At 36.8% G+C, this 20,092-nt stretch overlaps 1 protein-coding gene across 5 annotated transcripts in view; it reads right to left on the bottom strand.

Moving 5' to 3' along the window:
* Positions 1-20,092, bottom strand: part of DIAPH3 (diaphanous related formin 3) — a 490,541-nt gene that overhangs the window by 411,185 nt on the left and 59,264 nt on the right. For all 5 annotated transcript variants that reach the window (XM_055360754.2, XM_055360755.2, XM_055360758.2 and 2 more), the window contains one exon: positions 9,194-9,298. In XM_055360754.2, coding sequence (XP_055216729.2) covers positions 9,194-9,298 — 105 coding nt within the window. The remainder of the gene's footprint in view (positions 1-9,193; positions 9,299-20,092) is intronic.

A 20,092-nucleotide genomic window follows, 5' to 3' on the forward strand; every position in this document is an offset into this window, starting at 1 on the left:
AAAGATGCTATAAGATATCTTCCAGACCTAAATAAAAATAAAAAAAAGAACTACTACTAAATATATCTACTAAATACGAGAGTATAACAAAGTCATCCTTAACAAAAATGCAGAAAAAAGGTTTTAAACTCACCAAAGTAGTACAAGGCAGTTTCCCAAGGAAAAAAAAATCCACAAATAAAATCTACCATAACAGTAATATACAAGGAATAGTCAAAACCTAAGATTAAAGTTACTGTTGGACTATTTGGTTTCCACATCTCAACAAATCCTAAGGACAGATCCTTAATTTACTTAATCTACTCTGGAAGGCCTTCTGGTAATAAAAGCATTTGAAAAATTTTTGCAGCATATTGATAGTAAGAGGCTATACCAACCATATTTATTGTCTTGAGGGTTGTGGGGGAAACCACTACACTGAGCCGGTTAGGAAATGGTAATAAGTCAGGAAACCATTAAATTGGGAACAAATGCCTTTTGGGCATCAAGGTGATTGATTAGCCTATTAAGGATTTTTTTTAAGTATGTATAGAATTTATGCCCTTTAGGAATAACTAAGAAATCAAAGGATATCTTTTAAGTACAAAAGAGCTTAGGAGTTTAAGTTTAATGCCACCAACTAGGAAGGTGAGTAAGTTCACAGAAGCTTTAAAACCAGGCATACTCTTTTCCTTACTAATATCTGTTCTATTGGGCATCTTTTTCCAAAATAAAGCAGGTTCTTCTCTGTTACAATAGTTAACCTTCTCCTTTGATTATTTCTACTAGTGACCAAATGTCATAGATAATTTCTTAGCAGCTACTAGTATGTATGGTACTTGAACACTCATTTTGATGTTATGCATATGGCAAACTATCCTTGAAGCCACCGTGACTAGATAATAGTTTTAATAGTAAATGGTCCATGCTTAGCCTTTAAATTCTGTCAATTCCTGGTCTCTTGTTAAATTAATGTTGTACTAAGAGACATCTGGTGACAAGGCTCATCTTCTACAGCCCAGTAATTCTCATTCTCGGCTGTATCCTAGAATCACCAGGAGGGCTTTACTCAATATTGATACCTGGGTCCCATCCACAGGAACTGTTTTATGGAAGTGTTAAGTGGTAAGGCCTGGACATTAAAATACTTAAAGTTCCCAGATCATTCTACTGGATATCAATATCAAGAGTTATTGCTCCTGGATACTTTTTCCTCATTTCATCAATTACTTAGCCCCTTTGTTCACTGAAAGACACCTGTGCATACATAGCATTTATTTTCTTAAATTTTCACTTTTTCCTTCAGAAGTGTTCCTTCTTTTAAAAGCTTCTTTATATTTGTATATACAGATGTCACATGCCTCTTGTGCCACTTTCAAACTTATCACTACATTCATGGTTATCTGACATGGTAAGTTTTTAGTTATGTTCATAAAAATCTAAAAAGTAAGTACGAGCATAGCAAAATGTCTTAGGCCAAGAAACAACTCAGTGACAAGATGAAAACAACTCAGTGACAGGGTGAAAATGACCTTGGATGACCTCTAATGCCAACAAGTGGTATAAACATCATTAACCAACTCAGGATCTAATAAAATTCAACTAGTAAATAGCAGTTTTTCCATATCTGATGAAGCCTTTTTTAAAAAACGCTATAATAAAAGAAAAGCTGTCTTAACTACCTATATGATTTTTAAAAGACCAAAAGTATACAATTCTAATGTGAGCCTAATATAATTTACTCCTATAAAAAAAGAAAAGATGATCAGTTTCTTCATTATCATCTCCTACCTAAACAAAAACACAATGCAGTAATACTAGAGAACATGAAACACCACTGGTGCTGCCCAGAAATAACTCATAAGGAATCTGGATGAATTTTAGTTGTTGGAAGATCATTTTAATTGTGCATACATAAAACCTATCCTATATAGGGATAAATGAAAACTAAACTGCCAGCTAGATTATTAGAAAATACTCTTAACAAGAAATCGGTTCATTGTGCTGAGGCTCTGAAATTTTCTGCTAGTCAGCAAGTAAGACCTGGAAACAAGCAGGCAAAGCATCATAAGCAAGGGCACTGTGTTTATTAGATACATCTAACGTCAATCACAAATTTTTTACTAAGCTTTTGTGTTATAGGGGCATTTTTATCAAATCCCTAATCTGAAATAGAAGCAAAAAAAAAATTCATGTTAATGTTAACAAGAATGTGTGAAACTTTGGTTCTTCTAAGTTTCTAGTGGTTAAAATATAAGCCTCCTTTAAGTAAGAACAACCAAAAAGTGAGAGAAAATAAAAAGAACTTAATTTACTTGTACCTGACAATGTTTTCCAAAATTAACATTGGAAACTGTAACTGAAAACAAGAAAAACTGACACTGAAATGTATTAAAACTCCCTACTAATATTACAATATTAACAAATCAATGCTAAAACTAACAAATCAATTCCAGATTTTCCATCTAGAGAAAATACAGTCACCCCTTGGTATCCATGGGAGATTGGCTCCAGGACTTCCCACAGACACCAGAATCCAGAGATGCTCCAGTCTCTGATAAAAAATGGTATAGTATTTGCATATAATATTCACATCCTCCCATATATTTTAAATCATCTCTAGATGACTTATGATACCTAATACAATGTAAATGCTATGTAAATAGTCATTATATTGTTTAGGGAATAACAAGAAAAGAAAGCTGTGCATGTTCAGTGTAGACACAATTGTTTTTCCAAATATTTTCAACCTACGGTTAGTTGAATTCATGGATGCAAAACCAACCCATGGATACAGAGGTTCGACTGTATACATAAATCTAAATATATGACTGATTTTTCTCAAAACATAGTTCTTTTCTGATCAAGATACGCCTAGAAGAGTAATACTGCAGAATACAATGTCTTCCATCCTTGAGAACATAATGGCCTATTGAGCTAGAGCAGTACTATGACAAGACCTTTCAAAATACTTTTAAACACTATATTATACATATATCCATACGCACAAATATATACATACACACAAGAAACTATAATTCTACACTTATGAACTCAATTTAGACTCAGTTGTTTCATTGTGTTGCTTAAAAAACTTTTGTTATAGTCTTTATCCCTCTTAAAGTTATGATCATTAATACTTGATATTTAACTTTCACATTTAAAAAGTCTGAGGAAGAACTACTACAGTAATACTTAAGGAAGCATTCAAAGAATAAAAACTTTATCCAAAACTTTTCTAATAAATGCCTCAGAATAGCCCTTACATTCAGTTGGAAACCAGCTTGACAGGGAAAAAGAAGGAGCTAGCAAACTTTCAGGAGCATTTATAAAAGAGGAATTCTGCTTCTTGATCCAAAAAATCAAAAAAAAAAAAAAACAAAAACATAAATAGAAAATAAAGAATGGATGTTCTAATTAAGAATCTTAGAAATGTGGGATGGGCTATCCTTCGATATCAGCTCACCTAAACTGGGCATGTTAATGCAGCTGTAATACAGATGCCAACGATACGTGGATAAGGGAGGTGAGGAGTCTATCACAACTTCTGCCTCCAAGCTAGTGCATTCAGAAGGGCTTTTAATTAGAAGTACAAAGTTCAAAGAGAAATGTTTAAAGCATTTTATCTAAACCTAATGGTACAGCCAAAAAGTAAGGGGTGGGGGACAGGGGGGTGCAACATGCTAAGAGGTAGCAGTCCAGTTGTAATCTGTAGGTAGTTAAACTGTCTGGACAGTTTAATCATCTCGACCTACGAAAATTAATTGGGGGAAAAAGTCAACTCCCAAAGCACTGATAAGCAAATGTTCATCTCTACTAAGTATTCTTGGAGACACAATAAACACACTGCACTACATAACATAAACCAAAATTCCCCCGAAAATCTCTTTAAATATCTCTCCAAATCTCTCCCAGAAACCCCACCTCCCCACAAAGGACCAGACATCTTTTTGGTTCTCCTTTCCTATCTATGTCTCAAACTTGTCCTCCTCCCCTCTATCCTTACTCCCTCTCTGCCCCTCTGCTTCCTTCAAGAATCTGCTGCTCCTTTCAAGGGTCTGCTTTCACTTGTCTGGAATATAGGTTTTGGCCTCTCAGGACTTCCCTAGTTTCATATTGCCGCAGATTACCCTGACAAACCTGAAAGTAGAACGGCAAATAGAAGACTCCTTCCTCTCAACAGATAGGAAAGGTATAATGTATATTTATTTTTGAGGGGCGGGGAGGGGGACAGGGTCTCACTCTGTCACCCAGACTGTACTGCAGTGGCACGATCTCAGCTCACCGCAACCTCCACCTCCTGGGTTCAAGCGATTCTCCTGCCTCAGCCTCCTGAACAGCTGGGATTACAGGCCTGTGCCACTACGCCCAGCTAATTTTTGTATTTTTAGGAGAGACAGGGTTTCACCATGTTAGCCAGGCTGGTCCGGAACTCCTGACCTCAAATGATCCACCCGCCTCGGCCTCCCAAAGTGCTAGGATTACAGGCGTAAGCCACCAAGCGCAGCCATATATTTTATTTTTACTAACCCTCTGTGATTGATAGAGAAAAAATATATAGATCTTGTTCAGAATAGATTTAGATCAATAAGAATCCTTTTTAACACATACTTTAATTGTATATAAATTAATCCATAGTCTCCCATGACCCCCATCATGAGATTTTTCTCAATTATCCAGAAATAATACATCCAGAAACAGCTCACCTTTAACACAACTCAAGCACCTACAAGAAAATAAGCATTAATAAACACTTCTATCACAGACATAGGTACGATGCACCATCCCAAAGAGAAAAGAGGAAAAAGAAAACTAAGTGAAGGCAGCAACTCTATTAGGATATATCTTCCATGCTTGGTTTGTCCACTCAAACATAAGAAGCTTGACTACGGAAATCATCTTTTAACAGTATCTGATGGAGTACTTTAAGCATTCTAAGGGAAGATAAGATTAAAAATAATCAAACCCTAATAAAGAATGAGAACTATACTCAAGGTTAAGCGTTACTATTAAATACATCTATATGTATATAATAGATTTGTATATTAATTTCTAATTCTTTTTTATTTTTAAAAATAATGAAAATCCTCAGGCAGTTGTGGTTTACAAGAGCATTCTCTGTTCTGGTCCAGAATTTTCTTGTTCTTATATTTATTGGAAACTATGGATCCTCTTCCATTTGGCCTATCATATCACATCCTGCTATCAAGGTCTTTACCACTAACTGCATCACAGTCTTACCTTCCAGCTACGTGATCTAACAAGTCAAGTCTATATTCTTCTTAAAAGACATTTTCTCCAATAAACTTGCTGTTAAACATCTGAGTTGAGTCATTTACCATAGAATGGGCACAGTGCCTTGTAGCACCTCTCTCATCTATGCTATGAGTGAGCCCACACTAAGTGAGGGGAGCGTCTTAAGGATGCTCCTTTGAATGGAAACAGTAATTTCCAGATTGAATTAGAATTAAAGATCCAGCACAGGCAAAAATGCATGTGGATGGTATATCAGGACTCTTAACAGCAGCAAAGAAAAAACCCGGAGTAGCTTCCATGAGAACCTGCATCACTTCACATAATGAAGAGTCTAGGGGCAGGAATGCATTAAGCCAGAGAAGCAGCTCTGTGACATCAAGCACTGTACAACCTCTCACAATCACATCCAATGGCGGAACAAAGTGGCTCTCCAACTCTGGATCCTTTCATGAGGGAGGGAAACCTTTCTCAAAAACCCCAAAGTGGAACTGCCCACCAGAGTGTACCGGACAAACCTGGATCACATTCCCATGCCCTGAACGTTAGAAAAATGTAAATCTGGTATTTTCTGCTTCTAAATACGACACTTGCTTAATAAAATTGTAATCATCCTTCCTAACTGCACAAATTCAGTTTTATTCTTGTGCCACCTAAATTCAAACTTAATAACGTCTTAGAAATAACCTAGTTTGATTGGTGGCATTTTTTTTAATTCTAAAAACCAACCTTATCTACGTTAGGCCTACTTTGAGGGTTAATACTTTGAGGGTTAAGTATTTTCAAACCATACACTGTTAGACATCAGTACTATTTTCAAAAAAATAATATTAATGCTTACCCAAAAAAGAGAATCTCAAAGCAATTCTAAGCCTAAAACCATAACAAAAGTATATCTTTTTTATCCTGTATCCTTCTCATATCCTTTGTAGAACAATGTATCCATAAACTTTGATTCTGTTCTTTTCAGAGTACCTTTTTCAATAGTCATTAATGTAAATAAAGTGGCATGACAAAGTCTGTACCCTAGAGTTAATAAAATGTGTTTCTACTTCCAGAGCAAAAATAAATGACTGGTCAGCTTGAACTTTCTAGAATGTTAACCATCTGCCAAATTATTCAGAACCTTCCTAGGAAGAGCCATGATCCTCCACACACTAATTAAATGAGTCAATGCTGTAATCACACTTTAGATAACTAATCTATTTCAATCCTGATAATTTAATTACCTAATTCTGGTAAACAAATTTCAACCTTAGTCCAAAATGATTAGAGGATTAAAGTTGAAAATCAGTGAATGCAAACTGAAATAGATCCACATAACAAAGTTCAAAACAGTTTGTTTCTTAAAATTATGTTTATTATCTCAAATTCAAGAATTAATATGAACTATCATGCCAAGGCTTTCTAAACCAGTTCTAACTGATGTCGTATCTCTTATATTAAATGAATTCCTACTTGTTAGATTTACAATTCCCTAACAGGGTAGTCTTCACTGACTACACAAAACATAAACACTATCTACACTCACCAGTCTGTTATTTTTTTTCCACATCACATTTCACCTCCTATTACATATATGTTTATGTGTTTCTGTTATGTACATCCAGTGCTGCTTCATAGGACACAGTGATAGACTATCGTCACGGACCATCTCTAGTGCCTAAAATGCTGCCTGACCTGCAGGGGCGCGATCTCGGCTCACTGGAACCTCTGCCTTATGGGCTCAAGCAATCCTCCCACCTCAGCCTCCTGAGTAGCTGGGACTACAGGCACATGCCACCACACCCAGCTAATTTTTATATCTTTTGTCAAGACAGGGCCTTACTATGTTGCCCAGGCTGGTCTCGAACTCCTGGGCTCAAGAGATCTGCCTCCCAAGGTGCTGGAATTACATGCGTGAGCCACCACACCTGGCCTTATAGACACTTAAAAAACAACAACTAAAAAAAAGCCTTAGAAATGTGAACTTACAAATAGTAAATCTGTATTTTTACTGATGTACTTTTCTCTATATTTTAAATTATGGTATAATGATTACAATAACAAGAACAAAAAACAAATTACAAAGAAAAACAAACTATTGCTACCACCACTGCTACCACAAGAGGCAGTCACCAGTCATAAAATATGTTGTGTTCTAATCATGAAATAAACAATTTAATTTTGTTTTTATTATTATTATTATTTTAGAGACAGGGTCTCACTCTGTCACCCAGGCTGGAGTACAGTGATGTGATCGAAGTTCACTGCAGCCTCGAACTCCTCGGTTCAAGCAATCCTCCCACCTCAGCCTCCCAAGCAGCCAGGACTATAGTCTCTCATCACCACATCCAGCTAATTTCTTTTTCTGGTTGAGACAAAGTCTCACTATGTTCTCCAGGCTGCTCTCAAACTCCTGGCCTCAAGAGGTCCTCCCACCTTGACTTCTCAAACCACCATACCTGCCCATTTAACTCTGATAATGAGTCCACTATGTAGGTATTCCCATTTTATAGTAAGGAAATTGAGAATCAAAGAGGTAAAATAAGATTTCCAAGGTCAAGCAGAGACACATAAGCAGATCCAAAACACCAGAGCTCTGATTCTTAAACCCCCAATACCAATTTGTGATATATAAGTATCATTAAAGGACAAAGGCAATTAGTATCAGTATCATAGTAGCAGGATACAGAGCCCATCTATATAGAGAGCTAAAAAAAAGGTGGGGCGCAGTGGCTCACGCCTGTAATCCCAGCACTTTGGGAGGCCAAGGCGGGCGGATCACGAGGTCAGGCGATCGAGACTATCCTAGCTAACACGGTGAAACCCCGTCTCTAATAAAAATACAAAAAATTTCCAGGCGTAGTGGCGGGCGCCTGTAGTCCCAGCTACTCCGGAGGCTGAGACAGGAGAATGGCGTGAACCCGGGAGGCGGAGCTTGCAGTGAGCCTAGATGGCGCCACTGCACCCCAGCCTGGGCGACAGAGTGAGACTCCGTCTCAAAAGAAAAAAAAAAAAAGTGCCGCTAAAAAAAGCACAGTACTCACAGTGATCTCTATATCTGAAGAGCAAGCTGCCAAAACATGAGACATGTTTAAAAATTAAACATCACTTGTGTCTTTCTTCCAAAAGAAATGCCTCAGAGTCAATGACTGGTCTAGCAGTTAAGTGGAGTTAAAGTATAAATAACTTATGTTCTTGTAACCTGAACTTAGGTTAAAATACCCAAGGAAAACTAGTGTGTTAAGCTACTTTTTCCTAATCCAATTCTGTTGTAAATTGAGCCAAAATCATTTTCCACTGTCTTTCTACTGATTGCTTCTTCATTGGCTTCCATTTTATATTTTCGTTCAATCCATTTATTCACAATTTGTATATGACTAGTCAAGCTCATTTGTTTTCCATGAAATAAATGCAATTGATTCTGTGTGCCAGTCATGGTTTCTTAGACATTTAGTCATTACTTCCACCCATATATTTCATGTTTCTCTAGAAAATTGGCAGCCACGTAGAGGCCTAATGCTCCTTTCAATACCAACATTTACAATTTGTTACAAGATAATTTTATTCATAGGGAGACTCACATTAAAGACACTTCTAAGCCACTATTATGTACCTTGATGTAGACAGAGTAAAATCGGTCTCACTTTTCTATAATGCAGATATCACTGTGATTTATAAGTGACATTAAAAATCAATGACTATATTAATTCACTAACAAGGAAAGGTGACAGAGTAGACCCCCCCCCAGTGTTTGTTAGCAATTTAACTAGCTAAAAAACAGAAGCAGCTTAAAAGTTTTAAGATGAGAAATATTTTTAATTTAAACAAATGTATAATATACTTGTGCCCTTAATTATACATTCAGAAGCCCTCTGATTACAGTTGCCCACAAACTTAAGTACTTCATTAGATAAATGTGTTGTTTTCCATATTAAAACATGTCGGCAGTATTTTTCAACTTGACAGTTTTACTTACTGTCTTAGAAGCAGTATTAATGTACTGCATCACCATTTCTTTTTTGATACTGAAGTCCTTTTCCCGCAATGGTGCCTTTTTATCTTCATTTAAATTCATATCTTCCTGGAAAACACAATTAAAATGCCTCATTTTAGAATCTAAGTAGAGCAGCAATTCTACATGCACTACGAATGGAAAAATCAATAATTTGTGACTAAAGCAGCATTAATTGTTTTGGAATGATTTACGTGTAGTTCTGCCTGAAGGAAGGAGAGAAAAGAGGTGGAGAGGGAGAGAAGAAAGTATTCTAGATCATTTTAACAGGTAAAACACTTACTAAAAGAACTTTTAAAATTCACAGCAGGCAAATAAAATTATATTCACATAACTATAGATAATTAGACAGTTGCAGATTTCTGCCATTCATAAGGTCATTAGAAGTCACAATTTCAATATATTTATTTATTTTTACAACAGCTGCACCTGAAGCTATCTTCCACTGCTTTGAAAGAGCTGCTCTGTGTGTCATAAAAATTAAAAAGTAAATAAACCAACCAATTTTCAGATCCTGATAGCCACAAGCACATATCAAATATCCAGTACTGGTTCCAGCAAAAGACAAAGCACTTTATAGTTTTGTCTTTTCCCTACTCTTATCAAAAATGTTAACTAATTTATTGAATGTTCTAAATTACATAAAAGTTGTACTTATAAAAACAGCTACCACCTAAAATCGAACATTTCTCAACAGCACCAACCAAAATAAGGGTTTAGGTAACTAAGATCTTGCTACAAGCTTAATTTTGACTAAAAATTCAAGTCAGGTATATATCCACATAAATATATGAATTGCTCTTAATTAAGCTCCTGAAGTAAGAGGCTATTCTGGCAAAGGAAAGGGCGCCTGAGGTAAGACAGAAATGGCTAAAGGAGAAGGGCAGCTCAAATGAATTTCCTCGTGAACTTAGCCCTGAGTCATTTGTGACATGCAATGTAAAATATCTGAATGTATATAAACTTCGTATCTACTCAGAATGGATCCATAAAATTCAGGACTTTGGATCACCTATGGAGCCTAGCAAGTTAAATTTCTTACAGATTTTATAAGGGTGCTACATTCATCAAACGCTGTAGTTTATGCCTTTAGCTGACTCAATTCTTGGCTACCAAACCCTTCGAGGACTTAAAAGTCAAAATTCCCCTCATTTTACCTTGATGGAAATATTTAAGATCTTAGAAGCTGTTCCATTTGACACAAGAATAAAAGGTAGTAATTGGCAATGTCACTTTTGCTGTTCTAGTTAGAAACACAAACATCCTGTTACGTGAATAAGTGTTTGTTTTGTTTCGTTTTTTTCTCTAAGCTAGTGAGAGAAGGCTCAATAGGCCTTAATATGACATAGGAAGCATTTTGGAAATTTTGGAAACTTCTGGAGGCATGTTAGTTGTCACAATAATTGAGGTGATGCTACCAGCATTTACAGGGGGTAGCATCACAGTTTGACCTGTACAGTAAAAACTACCTTGTGCCCCACAGAGAGATTCACACACCTAAAAAAGAGAGAGAGAAAGAATCATCCTTAACTAAGCCTAGACTCGAATTCAATGGAACTGTTGCAGGACAGGTGAGCCCCAAATTTAGGGCTTAGCCCAGTGGGGCTCATGGCTTCATCATAGAAAGAATTCAAAGGCAAGATGGTCGTGTTACACAGCAACCTTTAATCGAATGGTGCTGCTCCTTGCAGAGCAGGGCTAACTCATACGCAGTGTGCTCAGAGTCAGCAATGTATGGGCTCTTGGCAATTGTAATTATACTCACTTAAACTCACTTAGCTATATGCAAATTAGGGGGTGGGTCAATGTAAATTAAGGGGTGGGTTATTTAGAATTTTCTAGGAAAGGGGTGGTAACTTCTGGGCCATTGCCATGGCATTTGTAAATTGTCATGGCACTAGTGAGAGTGTCTTATGCTAATTAATGAGGGCAGCTAGGGATTGCTTTTGTCCCATTTGCCAGTTATTGCTGTTTTTTGTGGTTTTTTTTTAATATTTTAGTCTGTCTGGACCAGTTTCTGTTTTGATCAGCAGGGTTGTGACTAGAAAACATGTTCTGCCAGTCTCCTATTCCAGAAATAGATGTAAAATGTAAAATTATTACATATTAAATACTTTGTATTGCATAGTTTTACTTTACTGAATTTTCCAAGAATCAAACTATTCTGTAAATTATAGTTACACTCTGCTTTTTCTAAGCTTTACCAACAGTTGTGCTTCATTTCTGAAATGTAGGTATCCCAGGGAAATACTGTCTGTGGTATCTGAATCCCCAAAATAGCACAACTATATCAATCTACCAATCTACAATGCCACTGCTGTAGTCACAGAGGTATGAAGCAGAGATTCAAGAGTATGAATTTACTATACCTTCTTGAGTAGTCATGGCCAATTGTTTAAATTGAAATACATATTTTATTATATAGTAGAGTAAGACATATTGATTTTCTTAATTTATGAACATAGGTAACATTATCCACAAAGAATTTCACTGGAAGAAAGTAATGAGATAGTTAGGGGATAATCGTTATAAAACGTGGGGCAATCTGAGAGCACTGGAAAATTCTGTTTTAAATTATTCACTTTATTTTTATTTTCAGGCTAATGGCCAAACATTATCCAGTCTCTTTAGTAAATTAAAATACTTAATATACACAGAATACCAAAAAACAGAAAGCCCTTTAGTTATGGCTGAAATTGAAATAAAATTTCAAGGTGAGTAGTAGAAAGAATTTTTTAAAAAGGCCTCTGCTTTCTTTTTGGAAAGACATCTTCATGATAACACCAGTTCATACACAAAAGTGGTTGTGATTGTTATTTTTGGGGGTTGGTTAATTTTAGGTGTGATGGTTAATTTTAGGTTAGTCTTCTGGCTTAAAGTAAATCCACATAGCTGGTAAAGCATTATCTCTAGGTACGTCTTTCAGAAGAGGTTGGCACTTGAATCATTGGACTGTAAGTCAGTAAGGACGATCCGCCCTCAGTATGGGCAGGCACCATCTAATCAGCTGAAAGCCTGGATAGAATAAAAAGGCAGAAGAAAGGCTAAGTCTCCCTCTCTCTTCTGGAGCTGAGACAAACTTCTTCTGCCCTTGGACATCAGAACTCCAGGTTCTTCAAGCTTTGGGCCCTGGGACTTCCACCAGTGACACTCTCCCTGGAGTTCTCAGGCCTTAAAGCCACCTCAGCCTCCAACTGAGTTTCACCAACAACTTCCCTGGTTTTGAAAACTTGGGGCCTTAACTGAGCCACGCTGCTGACTTCCCTGGTTCTCCAGCTTGCAGATAGCATACTGTAGGACTTCTTGCCCTTTATAATCATGTGAGCCAGTTCTCCTAATAAATCCCCTCTCATATAGACAGGCAGACATCCTATTGGTTCTGTTTCTCTGGAGAACTCTGACTAGTAGTGATACATCTGGAATTAAGGGAGAAACCCAAAATTCTCCCAGCTGCTTCCTCTGGTTTATCCCACCTCTTTTGCCTAAATATGGCACTCGCCTTCCTGACAAAAGTATGATGACAGTCCTAGTATAAAAAACCAAAAGGAAACAAATAATACTTGCTCTAATTTGGATGTTGTCCCATGCAAATCTCATATTTAAATTTGATCCCCAATGTTGGAAGTAGGGCCTAGTGGGAGGTGTCTGGGTCATGGGTGCAGCTCCCTCATGAATAGATTAATGACCTTCCTGGGGTGGGGGCGATTGAGTTCTTGCCCTATTAATTCCCATGAGAGCAGGCTGTTTATAAGAGTTTGGAACCTCCCCACCACCTTCTCCCTTGCCTCCTCTCTCACCATGTGATCTCTGCACACACCAGCTTTTTCTTGTCTTTCATCATGAGTGGAAGCTCCCTGAGGCCCTCACCAAAAGCAGATGCTGGTCCCATGCTTCTTGTACAGCTTGCAGAACTGACAGCCAAATAAACCTCTTTTTTAAATTATTCAGCCTCAGGTATTCCTTTATGGCAACATAAAAATGGACTAAGACAACAATACAAAAGTTTGGAATCAATTACATAACACCTTAAACTTTTGTGGGATACCCACTAGGCATGTAACTTCATCTAACAGGTCATTCTCCATATTTCCAGGAGGAAATGGCATTTGAAAGAGTAAGAAAAGCTCTGCCCTTTAAAAAAGAAAAAAAAAGAGAGAGAGAGAGAAATAAGGGGGCAGTAGAGAGAAAATATGCATGAAAGCATGAGGGGTATGGTATTATTAGAATATATTTTGAATTTCTATTTATGGAAAACAAGGCTGAAAGAAGAAAACTCCATGAGGCAGTGGCACTTAACTTCTGGGGGTCACGTCCTTAGAAAATTTATTGGGAGCTTTTTTTCCTAAAAAATGCATATCCATATTTTATGTTGCAATTCCAGAAGGGTGAAGCATCTCCCAAGGCTATCTAAGAAACTGGACTTGGTGAAGGTCAGTGGGGGAAAAGTGAGCAAGTTATCATTTTTTATGTTTCTTAGTTTATATTTCCTCAAAATTATCATGTTGTATCTCCATTATCTAAGGTCAGTTTCCCTTAAAAGCAGAGCCTGAAACAGGGATTCAGGTGCAGGTGGGGCTGCTCTCAGGATAAGAAAGTAAAGGAGGTAAGACAAAAGAGGAAAAAAGACATACTAAAGGTGGCCTCTGGTGGATTCTCACTTCACCCTGAAATGCACCACAGTCAGGATAGCCTGGTAGCAGAAACCAGCCTCAAAAACCTCAAGTTAGTCATCAGCTGCAGAATCCTAGTTCTGATGACGGCAAATCTCTGGAGAAAGGGGCATCTATAAGCCATTAGAAGCCAACACTCATCACCTGGGGCATGGGTGCACCAGCCTGGTAAAAAGGAGCTGGGAGGGGGTACTAAAAGTACCTACTATACCATCTGAAAATAATTTACTTGATATTAAAATAAGACTTCTTTCAAATTGAAAGAATAAATATAGAAACAAATTGAACAGAATAAATATAGAAACACATATAGCTGACCTTAAAAAAAAAAGGCAATATAAACTATTGTGTATTAACTCCTCCTTCCATTCAAACACAGGTCAGTAAAACATGCTGCTTTACTGTGCTACCACACTACATAGGTACAAAATGACACTGCAGACACAGATTGTAAAACAGCTCTAAAATGGCTGTTTACCTCAATATATCAGTATGCTGATATATGTACGTATCTCATTAAATATCTATTATAGGTAAAATACTGAACAGGAAATACAAAGAAAACATAAATACCTAAGGCTCAGTGAGTAATCTGAATGAGGTTAAAATTTCCATGGATATATGAAATAAATCTCTACCCTTTAAATGGAAAAATCTTATCAACTGGCTATTGGGCTGAATATATCACATTCAAAAACATCATTTGCCAAGTCACCTATTCAAAATTTTAATCTCTCTGAAGAGCATATTATTGTTTTTGATGTTAAAGTTCTATCAGAAAGTTCTATTAATATGTTAGTAATATACATTATGAATTATCTCATTCATAGTACTCCTTAATATACAGATGCTCAACTTACAATGGGGTTATGTCCCAAAAAAGCCATTAAAAATTGAAATGCAGAAATGCATTTAATACACCTAACCTACTGCATGTCACAGCTCAGCCTAGCCTCCCTTAAACATGCTCAGAACACTTACATTGGCCTACAGTTGGACAAAATAATCTAACACAAATGCTATTTTATAATAACATTTTGAATACACAGATGCACATTTTGTAGACATGGTGGGATGCGAACACACAAAGCACAACATCCAAAAAATGCTGGGGACACAGTAGAGTCAGTTGTTCAGCCTAATGATTGCATGGCTGACAGGGGAGCTGCAGCTCTCAGTTGCTGCCCCACATCACAAGAGAGTGTCAAACTGCATATAGCTAGCCCAGGAAAAAGATCAAAATTCAAAGTACAGTCTCTACCGAATGCATGTTGCTTTCACCACTGTAAAGTCGAAAAATCGTTAAATTGAACCACTATATGTTGTGGACCACTCTCAGCTTGCCAGGGGAAACTGAGTTGCAACAACAAAAAAATAGTTTCCCTTTGGCCAATTACTTCCTAATTAAAATCTATATCTAAACAGAATCACTGTGCTGATCTGACTAGCACTAGGAACAGATTTCAGAAGTACAATACTTGGAAAACTTTTTTTTTCATTCAATATGTGGGAACACAGCTATGTCATCCAAAAAGACTAGAATTAAAAAGACCAAATTAATGTGGTACCAGAAAGTAAGAGAAGGAAGCAAGGAAGGAAGGAAGGAAGGAAGGAAGGAAGGAAGGAAGGAAGGAAGGAAGGAAGGAAGGAAGGAAAGTCAAAAGGACATGAGCCAAACTGAAAGAGCTGTTAAGTGGCCAAAACTAGAACAATTTGAAAAATAAAATGATAGTATTAGATTATAACCTAAAAAGCAAAATAAATTGAGGAGATACTTTAAGACTGTGCAGATATCCTTTTTCTCCTTAATTATAGAGGGGAAATACTAACTTTACAAGGGAAGAAGCTGGCAGATGCCACCTTAACAAAGTTGTCCAGGATAACACCACAAATAATAGGACATATTGATATTTCAAACCTCCAGCTATGATATAATGAGAAGGGTGATCACCTCTGTGGTATTTATCCCAAAATAGATCTCAATCTAATCACAAGGAAAAAAAAGTCAGGCAAACCCAAATTGAGAGCACCCTACAAAATAACTAACCATAACTCTTCAAAAGTATCAAGCTCATAAAAGATAAGGAACTGTCATTGACTGGAGGAGACATGACAAATAAATGCAAGATGTGATCCTGGATTAGATCCTGGAAGAAAAAAAAGATATGGGTGGGAAAGCTGGCAAAATCTGAAGCAAGTCTGTAGTTTAGTTAGCAATATTGTCTCAGTATTCAATTCTTAGTTTTAATAATTGTACTAATGTTATATAAGATGTAAACATTAGAGGTAGTTCGGTGAAAGGTATACAAGAATTCTCTATACTATTTTTGCAATTCTTCTATAAGTCTAAAATTATTTCAAAATAGTTATTTTAAAAGGCTAAATTGAAATATTTTAATAGAACTTTTTATAAATAACTTGGGGTAAAAAAAGAAAAACAGAACATCATTATTAAAAAAAAAAAGAAGTTTTTTTATATCCCCTAAATAAAAAGAAGAGGTTTGTAGAATATTCGGCTATAGTAAATACACACTGAATTGAGGGAGGAAAGGAGACTAAGGAAACCACAATCAAGACAAATCCAAGGGTCCTGAGAGGAAGGGTTAAGTAGGTCAGACACAGGTAACAGAATTCCATTCAAAACACAAACTTCTCCAACTGTTTACATTTCCTCCTATTTTCATTCCAAACCTGCTCTATGCACTGACCTTCTCACCCATTCTCCCAGAACCATTTTACAAAGACCTCTAGTACTCCTGTAATCTTAAACTATGGTCAAATTCTTGAGCCAGGCACTGTGCTAAACATTCATAAGCATTACTTAATTAATCCTCAGTAACTTGAGGTATGTCCTCTTTATTGAGGAGAGAGCTGAGGTTTAGGAAAATTCTGTAAGTTGACCATGGTTCTTTAACTTAGATTTAAACTCTGTTCTATCTTATCTCCCTCATTCTTATTTCCATATTATTTATCTATGTTATCATCTAAAGTCCGATTTCCTTGGGGCTAGTAACATCTGACTGAACACTTCCACTGCCATCAACTGGGGTTGATTCCTCTGACACCCCACACCTTGCTATCACCCACAATGGCCCTAAAGCAAGCTTGTCCAGCTTGCACCCAGGACGGTTCTGAATGTGGCCCAACATAAACTCAAACACTTTCTTAAACCACCATGAGATATTTTTGCGATTTCTTTTTTTTTTTTTTTAGCTCATCCGCTATCAAAAGTGTTAGTGTATTTTAGTTGCGGTCCAAGACAAGTCTTCTTCCAGTGTGGCCCAGGGAAGCCAAAAGATTGGGCACCCCTGCCCTAGAGTGTCCTTGGCTTCCTTGCCAATGCAACCTTCACTTCCACTGTCCTCAGCTACAGTCCTAATGACCACACCCGGACCTTTTCATTATCTAAAACCTCTCCACCACAGGCATCATCAGAATCTCCATAATCCTTATCTCTGACCTCAATCTTCCATCTTGCCACTTCTCCCACTCCCAAACCATCTTTTTCTTGGCCCCAGTAAAAACCTCCAGTTTCTTGACCCTTCCATTTTCTTCCAATGCAGGCCACTGTTGATTCATCAATTCTTACAACATTTATGGCAAATCTTACTAGTCTCTCTCTTTTCACATTTCATACGGTACTTATTTCAAACCTTAGCTATTTTCAGGAACTGTGAAACTACTACTTCTGCCTATCACCCTCAGTAAATAACTTTCAATTCCCTATATGAAAAGAAAGCTATAATTCCATTTCCTGCTGTTTTACCATTTTATTTGCACACTACTATCTTTCCCTACCCAACCAATGCATTTATCCAAAGACATTCCTATTCATTTATGCTCGAGATTCCTTTTCCTCCCACCTCAAGAAAGGGCATTACACGTCGATTATCCTCTTCTATTTTATTTCACTAAATTCTCTCAGTTGGTTATCAACTGAGATAACCAAGTAAGCAACTGAGATTCAAGTTGCTTGTATCTTGATACTGAGAGTATCAACTGAGATTAACCAAGTAAGCAAGTTAATCTTTAATGGATTAAAATTAAACAAAAAAACTTCCCTCAACTCTGGCTCTTTATATGTAACTCTTTTCTCCCTCACCGATAACATTTAATAGAAATATTTCTATACTTGCTGCCTCTTTCACCGTGCATGGAACATAATGGTCACTTTTTAAATATTTGCTAAATAAAGAAGATGTCAGAAAAGTTCTCTAATAGAATTTGCTCATCCTATTTTAGGACAAACATGAGATGCAGGTAAGCTTCTGGGAGATGGAACTGAAGCTGGAGATGATACAGCCCCAGATTAGAACACTGAGCAATTGCTGCTCCTAAGAAGATTCTCAAGAATCTTCAGATAACAGTTACGGGAATAAGTTCCAACTCTGGAGGTAGAAATCTTCAGGTCGTGGCACTGACACAAAGATGGCCAAGCTAAAATCCATCACTTTTTCAGGGAACACTAGCAGACCCACACTAAACCTCAGTGACCTAGAACAGAGTCAATTTAACGACTGACCCCTGCCAAGTAGTACCTGGTTGAGGAATGAATGGGGTCAAGGTCCCTTCCAGACTCACCTCATCATCTATTCCAAACTTCCAAATTTGTGACCTTGTGTGGTGCTGTGTCCATCCAGAATGAAAGCATACCACCTATTCTATAACTTGCACAAGGACACCAAATTAGTCAGCGGCAGCCCTGACCTGGAAACCAGGTCAATCAAGCAACTTTTAAGATATTCCCAAAGAGTCTTCCTACAAGTTGCATGGGGCCAGAAGTTATCACACACCAGCAAATTGCCAGTTTGCTACTGTTTTTAGGGACCCTAACTCCCTACTAGACTGATTTTTTAAAAATAGTACCAAATAAATATTTTTCACATTTTATTAGCAAAACTGAGGTGGGGGGGAAATATGTAATTTAGTACCTGTGCACACACATGCAACTCGTTGGAGCGCTAAGGCACAATCAAGCAGAGAACAGCAATGAGAGAGTGGACATTTTTCCAACTGAATTACACACGTTAGACTCAATATTTTCATTCATGGCTGTGGATTTTACAAGACAGCATGCTCATTAAATTTACATACATCAAGTTGAGTGGGACAGTTAACACCACAGAGAGTCAGATTAAATTTAAAATGATTGACTATTTGCAGAATTAAGTGAATATATACAAGCAGCAAGTTGCTGAAGATGGTCAGGTGGAAGGATATTCAACCAAAAAGGAAAAACACTACAGACAGGCAGAGCATGACTAGCATTACAAAATGGATATGGGAAATACAGTATTATAATGGACCAATAAGCATAATATTGGAAGATAAAAATTAGAAGCACTGCAATAGCAAAACCAAACATTTATTCCTATTAAGTCAACAGCAATCATCTAATTTCAATAACATTATGTTTGGTTTTAGGGGTTAAAGCCAACATAATTATTCTTGGTAGCAGTCTCTGTTTTGCCAGCATTATATTATTAAAGCCACAAATTGGTTAAGCATCTTAAGAGGTCCACAATGATCCCCTAATTCCCTCTCTTGTGACAGAGCTCAACATCATATAAGCACAATTTTATGCAGAGTTCTGCTAAAAGTGTAATTCTGTTCTTAACTACATTTGAATTCATCTTTGACATCACATAATATCAAATGGTCAAGCTTTTCATTACACTAAGGTTTTTACTACCATGAATGGCTTAGTGCCAAATAAAAAAAACAGAAGATTTCATGACCTCATTCAAGGTCATTATACACTGTTGAACAGGGCAGACTAAATGAATCTTATCTAGTTCTGCAATTTAATAAATTTTATTGGGTTTAGACATAATTAGAAAACTAAAAGATAAATACTACCAAGAACCTGGAACTTAGAATTAACTTTATTACTACTTTTCTATATTCAAGATGTCTATAAATACATTGAAGCTATAAAATAGCTTAAAACAGCTATAAAATCTTTTGCCTATCAGCTTTACTATGTCCTTATATAAACCTTTAAATAATTTTTAACATAAATATGATTATCTAAAAGTTATATTTTTTGGTTTTACCAATAGTGGGGTTGAATTTCCACTGTACTATCCAGTAGACACTGGATTACTCAATTCCCATTAAAATTAAAAGGAAGTCAGATGGCTAGCTCATTAATAGAACAGCAGCCAAAGAATGACATTTACCCAGAGATTGA

This window comes from Gorilla gorilla, chromosome 14, assembly GCF_029281585.2.
Source record: "Gorilla gorilla gorilla isolate KB3781 chromosome 14, NHGRI_mGorGor1-v2.1_pri, whole genome shotgun sequence".
Taxonomy (NCBI): domain Eukaryota; kingdom Metazoa; phylum Chordata; class Mammalia; order Primates; family Hominidae; genus Gorilla; species Gorilla gorilla.